This window comes from Pteronotus mesoamericanus, unplaced genomic scaffold, assembly GCF_021234165.1.
Source record: "Pteronotus mesoamericanus isolate MK-2021 breed Mesoamerican mustached bat unplaced genomic scaffold, CSHL_Meso_final contig_73, whole genome shotgun sequence".
Classification (NCBI taxonomy): Eukaryota; Metazoa; Chordata; class Mammalia; order Chiroptera; family Mormoopidae; genus Pteronotus; species Pteronotus mesoamericanus.
This window is the reverse complement of record NW_026555245.1, coordinates 619533-635281: the sequence shown is the minus strand read 5'-3', so window position 1 is coordinate 635281 and position 15749 is coordinate 619533. Positions and strand designations below refer to the sequence as shown.

Here is a 15749-nt window from a genome sequence, read left to right as displayed (position 1 = left end):
GGAGAAGTGTGGAGAGGCATGGAGAAGCAGAGGCGCAGAGAGGCCGAGAGATACCTAACGGGCAGTCCTACATTCACGTGTGGTGGATAAATATTGGGCGGGCTACCTCGGAGCAAAGGACCCCGGCCCCAGTCCAGACCACCCAGCCCAGGGTTCCAGTGCCAGGAAGATAAGTCCCCATAACTTCTGGGTGTAAAAACCAGTAGGGGTTTGAGCAGTGGGAGAAACTGCAGGAATCTCAGAAGACTCCTCTTAAAGGGCCTGCAATGGTCTTAGGACTTACACAGACTGACTCCCCCTGGGATTCAGCACCAGGGCAACAGCTTGAAGGGGCACCAGCAGCATATGGAGACAAATTGAAGTGACTGACAACAGGGTGAGTGCCAGAAGACAGCTTCTCCAGGGCAAAATTCCAGAGGCCAGGCAGCAGCATTGTCCCCTATCTGAACTCTCACCCACAAAGAGCCACAGAGCCACAGAGCGGTGACACGGGTTGCCCCATCCCCATAAAACCTACAGGTGCATGTTTCTATAATAGGCTACACTACTAAGACAGGGAGTCAAAGCAGCTCTACCTAATACACAGAAAAAAACACAGGGAGGCTACCAAATTGAGGCGACAAAGAAATATGGCCCAAATGAAAGAACGGAACAAAACTCCAGAAAAAGAACTAAACGAAATGGAGATAAGCAACCTATCAGATGCAGAGTTCAAATCACTGGTTATCAGGATGCTCAAAGAACTCACCGAGTACTGCAACAGCATAAAAAAGCCCCAGGCAGAAATTAAGGTTACCTTAAATGAAATAGAGAAAAATCTGCAGTGGAGGGGACAAAGGTGAGAATCAAATCAATGATTTGGAACTAAGGAAGAAATAAGCATTCAACCAGAACAGCAAGAAGAAACAAGAATTCAAAATAAATGAGGACAGACCATGGAGCCTCTAGGACATTTCCACACATAGCAGCATCTGAATCATAGGGGTGGCAGAAGGAGAAGAGGAAGAGCAAGAAATTGAAAACTTATTTGAAAAAATAATGAAAGAAAACTTCCCTAATTTGGTGAATGGAATAGACATACAAGCCCAGGAAACACAGAGTCCCAAACAAGTTGCATCTAAAAAGGACCACACCAAGACACATCATAATTAAAATGCCAATAGTTAAAGAGAGAATCTTAAAAGCGGCAAGGGAAAAAGAGAGAGTTACCCACAAAGGAGTTCCCATAAGACTGTCGGCTGATTTCTCAAAAGAAACTTTGCAGGCAAGAAAGGACTGGCAAGAAATATTCAAAGTAATGAAAAGCAAGGACCTACAACCTAGATTACTCTATCCAGCAAAGCTATCATTTAGAATGGAAGGGTGCATGAAGTGCTTCCCAGACAAGGTAATAAAGCTAAAGGAGTTCATCATCACCAAGCCATTGTTACATGAAATGTTAAAGGGAATTATTTAAGAAAAAGAAGATAAAAACTATAAACATTAAAATGGCAACAAACTTACAACTATCAACAACTGAATTTAAAACACAAACTAAGCAAACAACCAGAACAGGAACATAATCACAGAAATGGTGATCACATGGAGGGTTATCAGCGGGGAGAGGGAGTCAGGGAATGGGGGAAAAGGTACAGGGGAATAAGAAACATAATTGGTAGGTACAAAATAGACAGGGGGAAGTTAAGAATAGTATAGGAAATGGAGAAACCAAAGAACTTATATGTATGATCCAGGGACATGAACTAAGGAGGGGGAATGCTGGAGGAAGGGGGGTGCCAGATGGAGGGGGATAAAGGGGAGAAAAAAATGGGACAAGTGTAATAGCATAATCAATAAAATATACTTAAAATATTTTTATTTTAGCCAAACTGATGACACCATTAGGAAGCAAGATTTTAAATGCTCTCACCACTGTTGACTTTTGATATATTTCAGTACTACATTTTTTTCTCTAATATTTTTCTTTGTTCAAGAAATTGGAATTAAACAGGTAGAGGTTTTTTTTCTTGTTTTTTCACTTATTACAATGATATTAAGTTTAATGGTAAGTAGTATAGCACACTATGCATATATGATTACATTTACTAAGTAACAGAAGAAGATTTGAAAGGGTACAACATTTAGTTAAATGAACACAAACATGAATTTTTAAAAAACACCCAAAGAATCTACGATCAATATTTCCTATAAACCTCCCTTTTTTTCTCTCTATATAAGAAAGGAAAAGAAGGTGGTAGGGGGGAAGACTCCTATCAGTTTTATATTATAGCATTGATAGGTAAGGACTTTGATCTATGACAGCAAAGGTCCAAAGTTCAAATAGCCGAGAAAGTGCTATGGAAACTATGGGTATTCAATAAGTATTGATCAATGGTAATAACAAAGAGGTAAGGTTATTGTGTTTTGGGATAATGGAAAAATACAAAAGATAAGATGATGCCTCCTTGAGGGAATTACTGTGACAGAAACATCATTAAGGCAATCTTGGGTAGATGGTGATTGGATAGGGCTATTACGATGGCTGTAAGTAGCTATTACAACTAATTGTTCATTTGGGCCATCTTCAAAATAAATACCTCCCACCTAGACCTAATAGACTGTGCATTGATCAGCAATCAATAAGGCTGTTAAAGTGATTGGGTTAGTTATACAGTGGCCTAGTTATTTAGTGCCCATAGAAAGACTCAGTGGATTATTTTGAATGTTACTTTTAAACCCAATTTTTGTAACTAAAGAAAAAGCACAATGCAAGTGTAAAAGGGGGGAAGTGTTAAAATGACTTCAGTGTTACAAGATTTGTTGCAGTACAGTAAGATCTCAGCTGGCCAAGGTGAAATATTAGCATGCCAGATTACTCTCTACTTTTTTCTCTCTCTACCAATCACTGGACTTTGAGGGTTCGGGGAGAGAGACAGAGGAAGAAAAGGAGGAGGAGGCTGGGGGTGAAGGGAGGGGGGAGGGGAGGAAGGGGGTGGAGGAGGCGGAAGGGGAGGAGGAAGAAGAGATGATAAATATAGTATGAATGTTCTAGGAAGGCAGATTCAGAGTAAGAGAAACTCTTTATTCCCAAATTTTAATTTGTGGTGGATTATCCTCTGGCTTTAGATTATTCACAACTGCTACACAATTTTAGGAGTACCTAAATTAGAATACCTTCCATCTATGTGTTTTGTCGCTTCCCTATGAGACTGAAGAGTTATCAGTTTAGAGTAAGTTCCTTTCAATACCAAACCCTTTCTCCTTGGATTTCATGATCATTCTGGCAGGAAGTGAATATTTTTGTGTCTGAGCAACTAGTGTTTTATTTAAATCCTTGTATGTTAGATGCCAAATTATATCCCGGGATTATATTCACCCACTGCAATCTGCTTGTACAAATTGGCCTGTTCAAAGAGCCCAATTTCCACCAAATTAAGCCTAAACTCAAAGACAGTTGAGAATCAAAATAAGCAGTTGGCTGGCAATCTGGGGCCTTGTTGCTCAAAAACATATCCTCCATTATTTAACTCCAGAGAAGTTCAAACAGTGAGAGACAGGTGAGAATTGAGAAGCTGTGACGATCTTATAGTCACTCTGGGGCATATGCTCAGTGACAAGTCCTGTCTATCACCAACTCATTACTTAAATTTCTTTTATCCCCCACTCCTTTTTTAAAAAAAGATTTTATTTATTTCCAGAGAGAGGGGAAGGGAAGAAGAAAGAGAGGGAGAGAAACATCAGTGTGTGGTTGCCTCTTGTGCGCCCCCGACTGGGGACCAGATCTGCAACCCAGGCATGTGCCCTGATTGGGAATCAAACTGGAGACCCTTTGGTTTGCAGGCTGGCACTCAATCCATTGAACCACACCAGCCAGGGCATCATTCCCATTCTTTTTGCTAAATAAGTATAATTAAATTCACATAAAGCATGTTAAATTTGTGTATAATACAGCCCTATTACACTAGAGTGAAGAAATTGTTCTGTATCCCCCACTTTTACTTAAAAAATAAAGGCCCAGGGTATCAATGATTTAATGAAAATGTTACATCATAGATGACCAACACCCAAACCAGACGCTGGATTTTAGAATTTGTATGTTGCCACTCAAACAAAAGCAAAACTTTGACATATTTAATAGTAGTTCCAAATACAAAAGGAAAGCATCATACCTGCAGAATATATTGTGTAAGGTCAACTGCTTCTTTCTTCTCATGAACAAGTAGAGTTTCTTTGTCTTCTACTGTTATAATATTAATTTCTCCACGACGTACCTCCCTCATACCCAGGGGGCGTTTTCGAACACAAACTCTGATTTTCTCCATCTCAGTCCAAGGATTCTCTTTCTCTGAGGTGTTCTGTCTGATATAGTATGTTAATAAGTGGGCCTTTATTTTTAATAATAAGGCTACTTAAGGTATCAAAATATCAGAACATTTTGTTATAAATTAAGGTGAAATATACATATGTTGTGTATTAAAGTTTTGACACTGAAAGTTATTAGCTAAATCTCCTGATTACTTCTGTCTCTGCTCATACCTATTCCACTCCAAAAAAATTCCTGACCCCCCCCAAAAAAAATCACCCCCAAACCCTAAGAGTTTGCTTTAGCTCTAAAACATGTGTTTGGTTTCCAGATGTGGTCTTCCAAAAACCTTCTAATGATGTATGATGGATGCTCTTTCTTTACATCCCCAAAACTCAGGCTAATCAATCTTCAAAATCTAATGCAATATGCTGCTACCACCCCTCCAAGGCCTTTACAAGACCCAAACCTGTTTCCTTTCAGTCCAAATATTCTTGTACACTTACTGTTTTTTTTAAAATATTTTAGAATTTTTATTTATTGATTTTAGAGAGAGACAGGAGAGAGAGAGACAGAGAAAGGGAAACATTGATTTGTTGTTCCACTTATTCATGCATTCATTGGTTGATTCTTTTATGTGCCCTGACCAGGGATCAATCCTGCAAACTTAGCATATTAGGATAATGCTCTAACCAACTAAGCTACCCAGCCAGGGCTAGTTTTCTTGATCATTCAATGTAATTTTTTTAATCCTATATGAATTTACTAAATACTTTGAAGTATGTGGTAAGTTTCAATGTACTTTTCCCATTCTTCCCAGATATATTCTGCCTCTGTCTTATTCTCATACTTCCTTTTTTGCCCAACCCAATATGTATTTATTTGTTAGAACACAATCCTACATTTCTTCTTCATAGGACAATTTTATGACTGGTTCTATCCACCACTAATTCATCCTTCTATTCAGATGTGTTTCTTCTCTGGCTCTGACTTCAGGAAACTCATCAATCTTAACATCCAGAATATTTGAGGCAAATAATTCTTGGGTTAGGAATACAAAATTCATTAGGTTTACTTTCTGAGTCTAATGGTGGTATGTATGAACACCATATATCTAAAAACTGACCACTTACCTTTAAATTCCTTTTAAGCTAGGTAACAAGAAAAAAGAATTCTTGAAAGTAGGAGTTTTACAAGAATCAATGCCTTTGGTGTATATACCAATGAATGTCTTAGCAAGACATTATTCTCTTCCTTTACACTTTTTACACTTTAGAATTTGATTACTAGCCCCTAAAAAGCCTTTTACAATATATTTTATTATTTTTTAAATTAAATTTATTGTGGTGACATTGGTTAATAAGACCATATAGGTTTCAAATGTACATTTCTATGATACATAATCTGTATATTGCATGGTGTGTCCACCAAACAGTCAAATCATCTTTTGTCACCATATATTTTAAACAGGATATTTCACTGTTATAATTGTTTCCTATCAATTTCAATTTTATAAGCCCTGTAGCTGGCTGGAAAATTACTTTTTGACAGGATCTAAATTAGTAAAAAGTGGCAAATTTCCAATATAATGTATAAATGATTACTCAAGGCTTTTAAAGCATATTTTGTTTTTTAACCAACGTAAAGCAGAGTTTTTAAAACATACCATTTTTAGGTTAATTGTGGCAAGATCATTTTAATGATCTTGACAATCATTAAAAGTGGATGATGGGGATATGAGGGTTCACTGTTTTACTCCTTTGTATTTGTTTATTTTTGTTTACAAGAAAAAGCAAACAATTTGTATTGAATTTATTGAGGCAACATTGGTGAAAAAGCAAAATTTTAATGCATCATTTTAACAAGGACTTTGGGTCAAAGTCTCTAGTTACTGGTGAGTATTAATAACCTATTTGTATAAAAATAATCAAAGAGAACAGAAAATGTTCTTTTCAAAATGGACCAGGGATTTTAGGATGAGTCATATAACAAAGGGCTGTAGTTTTCAAGTTGAAGGGACAAAAACAAATGAATATTCTTCTAAAAGGCTCTGGTTTTAATGTCCAACCTTCCCTAGAAGAAATAAACTGTATCTGTCTGACATGCAAAGAGATAAGACAGCTGGAGTTAGGTCTGTTGAAGTTTTAAGTCAAGGCAACCAGTTCTCTAAATGCCTAAAATTCTGAGGCCAGCAATTTATTTTGAGCGTACTTGAGTTGAGATATCCAAAGGGAATATTCTTTGGATAGGAGACTCTCTAACAGCAAGCCTTAATTTGGTGAAGGAGTTTCTCAAGGTTCTGAAACCTTGACTCCTACTTAGGGTATCAGTGAAAAAACAATATTGACGATTACTAGGGAAAATGTACTTTCTTATCTCTATTTCCCTAATATAGACAGCCCCCAACTTAAATGATTCAACTTATAATTTTGTGACTTTATGATGGCATGAAAAAGAGACACATTCAGTAGAAACCACACTTCAAATTTTGAATTTTGTTCTTTTCCCAGGCTAGTGATATGTGGTAAGATACTCATGATGCTGGACAATAGCAGCAAGCTGCAGCTCCTGGTCAGGCAAGAGTTTAGGAGGGTGAACAACTGATATTCTACAGAAGCAATTTTCAACCAGTGTGCCATAAGTATTTTTAAAACAAGCAATTCCTGACTATTTAGTTAGGGACACTAACCTCTTTTCCCTTAGATTGTCAAATTAAAAAAATGACAACAGCCAACAGAACAATAACCCTCTGGTGTGAATGCCCTATTCTGAACCATAAATACATAGGTCATATAACAGAGTTGCATCTTATTGGTTACATCGCATAATAAGATTGTATCTGATTGGTTAATTCATTGTACCAGAAATTCTTACACACAAGTATAGGCACCTGATTTTTAAAAAAGTCACTTTGGAGGAAAAACGGTAGGTAATTACTATTATTATTATTATTATTTTGTAAATCAATCAAAATCATGCCTATTTTTTTTTGGTCAGATTGACAAAAAATTCACTTACAGATTTCAAATTACTAAAGGTACTTTTATCTTTAAAATTCGGTCTTCAGCCCTGGTTGGTGTGGCTTAGTGGATTGAGTACTGGCCTGTGAACCAAGGGGTCGCTGGTTCAATTCCCAGTCTAGGGCACATGCCTGGGTTGTAGGCCAGATCCCAGTGGTGGCTATATGAGAGGCAACCACACACTGATGTTTCTCTCCTTCTCTTTTTCTCTCCTTTCCCTTCTCTAAAAATAAATAAATAAACCTTTTAATAAATAAATAAAATTGGGTCTTTTTTTTTTAATAGAGAACTGGTTAGTTATGAGATCCTCTGAAATCTTAGCCAATATAAGACCAGATGTAAATACTGTGTTTTAAGGTATGGATAATAGCTGAGAGAGAGAGAGAGAGAGAGAGAGAGATAATATGTCTTAAGAAAGTATTTTGTTTTTCTATAACTCACTATACAAAACTTTTAAACAAAACAAGCAATGCTATGTTATTTTTTTAAAAAATTTTCTATTATACCAATGTTAGTATTAAGTATTACTTGATATTTCACTCCTTAGGGACCTTATTTAAAATTCTAACTTGAAAATAACTTATTATCACCCTGACTCTCAAACCCTAAACTCTACCAATAGTATCTTATTCTTTTCAATCACCAAAATCATTTGTTCTTCCAGGGCTAGCTAGAATTGTAGAAGGCATTCAAAATCAGAACATTTCAATATGTGCAGGTAAACTAACTTCTCCAAAGACATACTTAATTCATCTACATGCTCTGTGTTTTTAACTAAGCTTTACGTCTCTTGATTGGTTTAAGTAAATTCAACATCGGAAAAAACATCCTGTGGATTGTGTAATTTTTTTCCCCCACCGCATAAGGCTAGTTAACTGTTTTACCTTCATGGCTGCACTAGATGTATCATGTTATACTACAATAAATAATAGAAATAGGTCTGCTATAGGAATAATAGTGGATCCTGGCAAGTAGCAGCTGTTTAATATACATGAACAGTATCATCTTTCTCCCACCTGGAAAGTCCCAATTTTGCATTAATTTTCCCTTATCAAAGTATTTTTATTACCAATGCAGAAGCTGCTATCATTTTCTGTAAATGAGGAGTACGTTGCACTCCTCTGGTCATAAAGAGGCCTGCCCTTGCCTAAGTCTATCCTCCCTTCAAAAATAAATAAATAAATAAAATACAATGTAAATAATTACCTGATACCAGAATGAGGGATTCCATAGTTAAACCCTGAAACATGAGAGAGTCTTTGAATAATAGGAATATCGCAATTCCCCAGCATTGAAGAAAAACGATTTGATGAAAAGAGTGAAGTGTTAGTTTCTGTTTGACCATAGGAATCAGCAGCTATGGCACTCAGAATTCTTGTTTTTGTTTGGTACTGAGAATCATCTGGTAGCATATGCTCCAGCACTTTGAGGTAGTTAGACTTCTGTTCATTTTCAGGAAAATCTGATAAATTGCATATTTCAAACCCATAGTTGCTGGTAGTTCTGTCTTTGCTGTCAGCAGGAGAATCAAAATGCAATTGTCTGCGAGGTCCAGATCTGGGTTCCTGAGGCTTGCTGTACAGGCTGCTTGTCTGAAGAGGATGCTCTGGGCTACTGACTGCTTTATCTTCTTCCTGCATAATCTTAATGATTTTGATAAGTTGGAAGAGACGTTTGCGGTCATTCATGTTATGGACTCCCAATTTGGAGTAGTCTTTCATTGTAACCTTTGCTAATTCATCTATTTTCTGAAGGCCAACGGCAGTAAAATGAGGATAATACTGTGCAAGTTCAGCTTCACAAAGACATTCATACAACCAGGATGTCATTTTTGTGAACAAGTTTCTGTAAACTCTGAAGAAAAAAAAATGCATTCATTTGTAATACAGTATATATAATACAATCATTCTTTTAAAAAATGAAAACCACAAAACATGCAGAAAAATCCATTCTAGCATACCAAGTTTTCAATAAATATATTTTTCTTCTGAAATGATTAAACAGTATAATGCATAAAGATGTTTATGATGCATTTGTAGTAACAGATACAGTTTCTTCATCTGCTTAATAAAAAGAGACTTTCAGTTGTATATATACATAGCTACAGGCGACACACATTTAACACAAGTCACTTACTTATTTCTAGGGAGTTCTTTCCAACCTTGTGATGTCTATTTAACACATGCCACAAACTACTGAAAGATTGCTCCCAACCACTGATTGTAGCAGGACTAATTTTAGATGTTCAAGTTAACGTCAAGGCATGTTGCACAACTGTTTCCATGATTAATGCACAAAGGCTAAGGACTCTTTTAGAATGGAAAGCAGAATTAAATGGCAAACCACAGAGGGTTATAAACTAATATAACTCTGAGAAAATCACATTTGTATCTGCTGAGTACTGGTAAAAGTTAGACATCATTAATTTGGAATCTACTGATTCACAATTTCAGATTATTCTAAAAGGTAGATGGTTGTAGTTGTCTACTTGTACAGAATATGAATAAAAGAGTTTACCTAGGAAATTAATAATGTGGTCAAGATTTTAAATGACTGCACATTAAAATGCTTAATATGCCAAGATATTTAAGTACTAACAAATGATGTGGTAATAACATATAATTCTAGTCTATTATTAAAGTCAGGACCGTGAAGAGTTTCTCCATACCACTGTTAAGTTCAAGCTCATGAGAATATTAAAAAATAAGTAAGCCATATTTTCTTTAAAAAATTTTTTTTATACTTCAGTTTCTAAAATTCTATTAGTTCTTGGTAAAACTTTTGTTTTTCATTTTAATTTACATTTTGTTTTCATTCTAGGAGAAACAGAAGAGTCAGGGCTGAGTTATAATGATGATTAAAGGACCCTGCATAATTAACTTCAGAGGAAATGCTACTTAGGCTAAAAAAAAGGCCAAAGGAGTTAGCTAAGTTACATATCCTAAACTCTTCCTGCCCTTTTTCTTTTGTGGCAGATTGAAAAAAGAAAAAAAAGCCACAAATTCTTTGCTGGTCCTTCCATTAAGAAATGAAATCTATTTCTCCTTCCATTGTTGGCCTCGTGACTTGTTTTGGCCAAGAGAATGTGGTAGAAACAACACTGTGTGACTTTCATGCCTAAGCCTCAAGAGTCCTTGCAGCTTCTGTTCCCTTGGAACGCTTCTGCTGCCCAGCCTGCAGCCATCATCAAAGCAAGATGTATGAGAAGCCATTTTAGACTATTTAGCCCATGTGGTGCCACCAAATGACTGCAGGCACATGAGTAACCCCAGGTAAGACCAGAACTATGTGAGCAAATAAAACAGTAATTGTTTTAAGCAACTAAGCTTTGGCTTACACAGTAGCAGATACTGCACACCCCTTTGATGACTTTTTAAGAAAATATTATATTTATTTATTTTTAGGAAGAAGGGAAGGAAGGGAGAAAGTGGGGGAGAAACACCAACATGAGAGAGAAACATTGATCAGTTGCCTCTTGTCTGCACCCCAACTGGGACCAAACCCACAACCCATGCATGTGCCCTGGCCTAAAGTCAAACCAGCAACCTTTCACTTTGCAAGATGATGCCCAACCCACTAAGCCATGCCAGTTAGGGCCTATGACTGTTTAAAAGCTTTACCTTTGCCAGAAGTGTTATGCCTCTGCCTACTAAACTCCCTTTGCCTGCTAAAATGAGTTATGCTCATCCTTTCAAGATAGCTGAATAGCTACGCCTCACCTGCATCTCTCAGCCTCTTCTACCATTTTACTGCCAACACCCTAACATAGTAGTTAAATCAGGCCACCAATCCCTTTACTCCTGTTTCTTCCACCTAAAATACCTGTCTTTCCCAGGAAAAATTGTATTTTTCTTCTGTAAGGTATGCCCTAGCAAGGGATAACTGGTATTTCTTCTGTATGTCAGTAATAATGATAGTGGCTAGTATGTACTGAGCATTTATTATACACCAGGCACTGTTCTAAGCACTTTGTCAACCTCCAAACAATCCTATGAAGTAGATACATGTGTGACCTTCAGGAAGTTACTTATTTAATGCCTCTGAAACTCATTTTTCTCAACTAAAATGGGAATGTAACAGTCCCCACAATTCCTAGGATTAGTACTCAATGAGAAAACACTTGTAAAATTCTCAGCATAGTGCACAGCACATACTTAGTGCCCAATAATTGTTGGTAGTAATTACTACTGTGATTGTTATTTCTGTGTTATCTTTACCACCTAACTCAGAACCTAAAACAGAAAAAGCCTTCAATGTTTCAGTGTGTTTTAAGTTATTTCTAAGTAGTTACATTCCTGATTTGTCTCAATCTAACCCAGGGGAACAGGTTAAGTGGTATGCAGTCCTCTTAACTTCCACAGGCTGTACAAGATCCTATATTTCATATATCTATTACTTTGGTGACATACCAAACATTTCCCAATCTTATTTTGACAATCATGGCTTCTATTGCAACCCTTAATAAGTACCTGCAAAACTAACACTCATATTACATTGCTTAGATATCCTCTAATATGGGGTGGGGGAAATGCCAGAGATAGCAGTAATCTGGACATACAGATTCAAAGCATCCAATGGCTTGCTTCTTCATAAATTGGCAGCATAGTGCCTTTCTGAGCCCTAGAGTTAACCTATGCTCTTTTGTTTTTAAATTATATAGGCTTTTTGGTATCATATTCCATTTCACAAAGGTCCAACCCTTCACAGATAGCTGAGCCCCATCCCAAATCCATAGGAAATAAAAAACCTCCCAGGTTTTTTTGGGTACAGACATAAGAACACTGAAAAAGTTCCCCAGGTTATTATAAATGTACTATACTGATCTAGATCTATCAAAATTACAAATGCAAACGTACTAATCCAGCAATTCCACTTCTAGGAATTTAGCCTACAGATATTGTATACAAGTACAAAATGACATGGGTATAAAATTATTTATGCAGCACTTTATGCAATAGCAAAGAAATGGAATAGGAACTGACTAAATAAATTATGGTAATCCATTAAATGGAATACTATGGAGCAATTACAAAGAGTAAGTAAACACTCAATATTTTATTGAACAAAAAGAAAGCTCTCTAATATATTAAGTGACTAAAGCAAGTTAACAGTTTGTATAGTAAAGGTACCATTTGTTTAAGAGAAAGAGATCATTTATCTATAATAGATCTAAATATCTGCTTACCAGACAGAATATATCTTTGACAGGATGTAAAAATAGTAATATATTGGTCTGGGGGGGAGGGAAACTAGTTGGTGGAGGTCAAGCACAGGAAGAAGACTGTTGTATACCACCAATAAATGCTGGTGGTTATCATCACCTTTCCTATTGTTATTTCTATTTCACTGCTATCTCCATCACCCAGAGCAGGACCTAGAATAGCTTTTTAATAAAGAAATATTGAAACTGTGACTATGTTACTTATTTAAAAGATATATTTATTATTTCATCTATCTCCTGTCCTCCCAACCTCCCCAAATGATCTCATACAACTTCTTGTTACTGTTTTGGTGTTTTCCCTTTTAGCTCTCTTTTCATTAATGCATTTCTTTTTTACATTGCATATAACACTGTACTCATAATTTTTTTTATTGTTCAAATACATTTGTCTCCATTTTCCCGCCACCACTTTCCCCTGCCCCACCCACCCCCACCTCCCACCCTCAATTATACTCATAACTGTATTGCAATTTACTCTTTTATTTAACATAGACATTTTCATGTGCTTTTTGTTATAGCCATTAAAAACAACCCACCCTCATAAATAATGTTTGCTGAATAAATGAGTTACCCCTGGGAGATTGAGATTTCTTTCTCCAAACTCCTATAGTGTTGGATGGTAAAAGTGATAGGGCATTTATTACACACTCAACTATTTTTTTAAATGTATTGCCAGCCTTGTTCCAAAGATGATGTAAGATGGCTCTGCCTTATACTGTAATGTCAATTCTTAAACAGAAAAGCAATGTGACTCCACTCAGCCTAGCATTGTGCTAGATAGGTGTGCAACAAATATTTGTTGACAGAACAAAATCTGCTTAGTTAGGACAAAGGACAAAAAGTTCCACCATTTCTACTTTTTACCCAAGGCAACTAATAATTAGGAGAGCACGAAGCCTGCTTACGTGGGTATGGAGCCATTTTCTCTCAGTTTTCTAATTCTTAACAAGTCCCATTGCCCAAAATAAAGAAGACAACTAGGATTCTTACAACTTAGAAAAGCCTAATACACACAATGTCTTTACCAACATCACCCTGAACACTTCATGTAGTTCAATAAAACGTTTTATATAACAAGGCTAATCCTATTATTTCAACAAATAGTCCACAGCCATGATGATCTCATTAAACTAAGATTTACTGAGTTCTATTTTATGGCAAGCACTATGCTTAGGTGCTTTAAATAAACTATTTAATCTGGTTAAACCAGAATTCCATTTAAAAACCCTACCAGGGTAAACCCCTAAAGTAGAGATAGTGTTTCTTTACTGGCTGTCATTATAGATTGATAATTTTGATGTAAATTACTCTTTAAAATCTTTAAATTAATTTTATCATTGGGCTTATTTTTCAGTGGCTAGAAGAGGATAGGAGCAAAGGATCACATAGAAGCCTGATTAGATAGTTGGGAAGGAGGACAAACAAGTCCAAGGCTGGTGGTCTGTTAACAGGATAACCTAGACCAGGGGTCCCCAAACCCTGGGCCAAGGACCAATATCAGTCTGTGACAAGTTAGGAACTAGGCCGCACAGCAGGAGGTGAGCAGGGGGTGAGCAAGTAAAGCTTGATCCATATTTCCAGCCACTTGCATTACCGCCTGAGCTCCGCCTCCTGTCAGATCTGCTGTGGCGTTAGATTCTCACAGGAGCACGACCCTATTGTGAACTGCACATGCGAGGGATTTAGTTTGCACGCTCCTTATGAAAATCTAATGCCTGATGATCTGAGGTGGAGCGGAGGTGGTGATGGTAGTGCTGGGGAGCGGCTGCAAATACAGATTATCATTAGCAGAGAGGTTTGGCTGCACAGAGACCATAATGAATCAACTGCATGCAGACTCATATCAAAACCCTGTCAGTGAGTGGCAAGTGACAATTAAGCTGTATCTGGTAGTAGTCTATAAAGCCACCCCCCCCGACCCCAGTCCGTGGAAAAACTGTCTTCCACAAAACCAGTCCCTTGTGCCAAAATGGTTGGGGACCACTGACCTAGACTATAAATTATAGCAGTTGCCCAGACAGTCATAATCTACAAGTAACAACAGGTCTCTCTTGGGAAGGGGTACAGGGTAGGGAGAAAAAAAAAACCTACGTAAAACTAAAATTTTTCTCTCTATACAAATATATTTAAATATATTTGGATTCAAGTTTCCAAAGTATCACTGAAATGAACTTAATTTTATCTGTACCAGGATTTTTCCTTTAGATCTCTGTAGGCAGGCTCACCAAGATAACGACTCTTCTCCACACACCTACTTATAAATGCATACTTTTACTTTAATTCAATATTTTCTTTGTAGCTATGTGTTTTATTGTAGGGGGACCCTTCATCCTTCTTAGAAATAGGTTAGCTATAGTAATAAAATATTGACATATCAATTTTATCAGTGGATAGAAAGTAACTAACACTAAAGCACTGAGGTAACACATTACAGACATTCAATAAACATAGACCCTTAAGACTACCACTGCCAACAAATACATTCTTATTCTGTAGGAAGACAGAAGTGAATAGAGAGCAAAACATTCACATGGTTTTTTTCTATTTTAGCATGTCAAGTAAGATTTTAATTTAAAACATGTCAGTAGACCACCAAAGAGTGTGTTTAGTAATAACTAGTACATAAAATTACTGTATTAGATAGCAAAGTCTAGAATTTGGTTGGGGTGTGTGCAAGAGGCAACCAACCGATGTTTCTCTCTCATGGCAATATTTCTCTCCCTCTTTCTCATTCCCTTCCCATATCTTACAAAATAAATCCCAAAATCATTTCATCTCTAAATTCATTTTTTAAATTATGGGTGGATGGAATTAATAGTCTTTTAGTTTCTATTGATATCAAGATTTGGGAAAGTGTTCATCACATGCCCCCCAGTCCTTGGAGGTGACTTTAGAATGAAAGGATGCCCAGACTAGTGGTTGAAAACTGATTCTGCAGCCTCTCAGAAGTTAAAACACTGAAAGGGATCTTTCTAGAGAAGTGTAATCTCACCTTCTGCCATTAGAGGTGGTAGTGCTGGAGAAGTGTGGTAGCTCTATAGAAGGACATTTTGCTATTTCTCTCACTGTTCTTAGAAATGAGAAATAATTTTTGTTTTTTTCAGTTTCAAAATGTACTTTATTATTTTTTTAACAGTGATTCCATTTTATTATTTTTATTTAATCTGTATTGTATTTTTTCCATCACCATTTAGTACACTTATACCAACCCCCAGCAATCACCATA

At 36.6% G+C, this 15749-nt stretch overlaps 1 protein-coding gene across 1 annotated transcript in view; it reads right to left on the bottom strand.

Moving 5' to 3' along the window:
• KIF24 (kinesin family member 24) overlaps positions 1 to 9131 on the bottom strand; it is a 48753-nt gene extending 39622 nt beyond the window's left edge. Inside the window, exons 1-2 of the mRNA XM_054583239.1 lie at positions 8509 to 9131; positions 4149 to 4338 (exon numbers count right to left, since the gene is read on the bottom strand). Coding sequence (XP_054439214.1) covers positions 4149 to 4338; positions 8509 to 9131 — 813 coding nt within the window. The remainder of the gene's footprint in view (positions 1 to 4148; positions 4339 to 8508) is intronic.
• Between the last annotated feature and the right edge of the window lie 6618 nt (positions 9132 to 15749).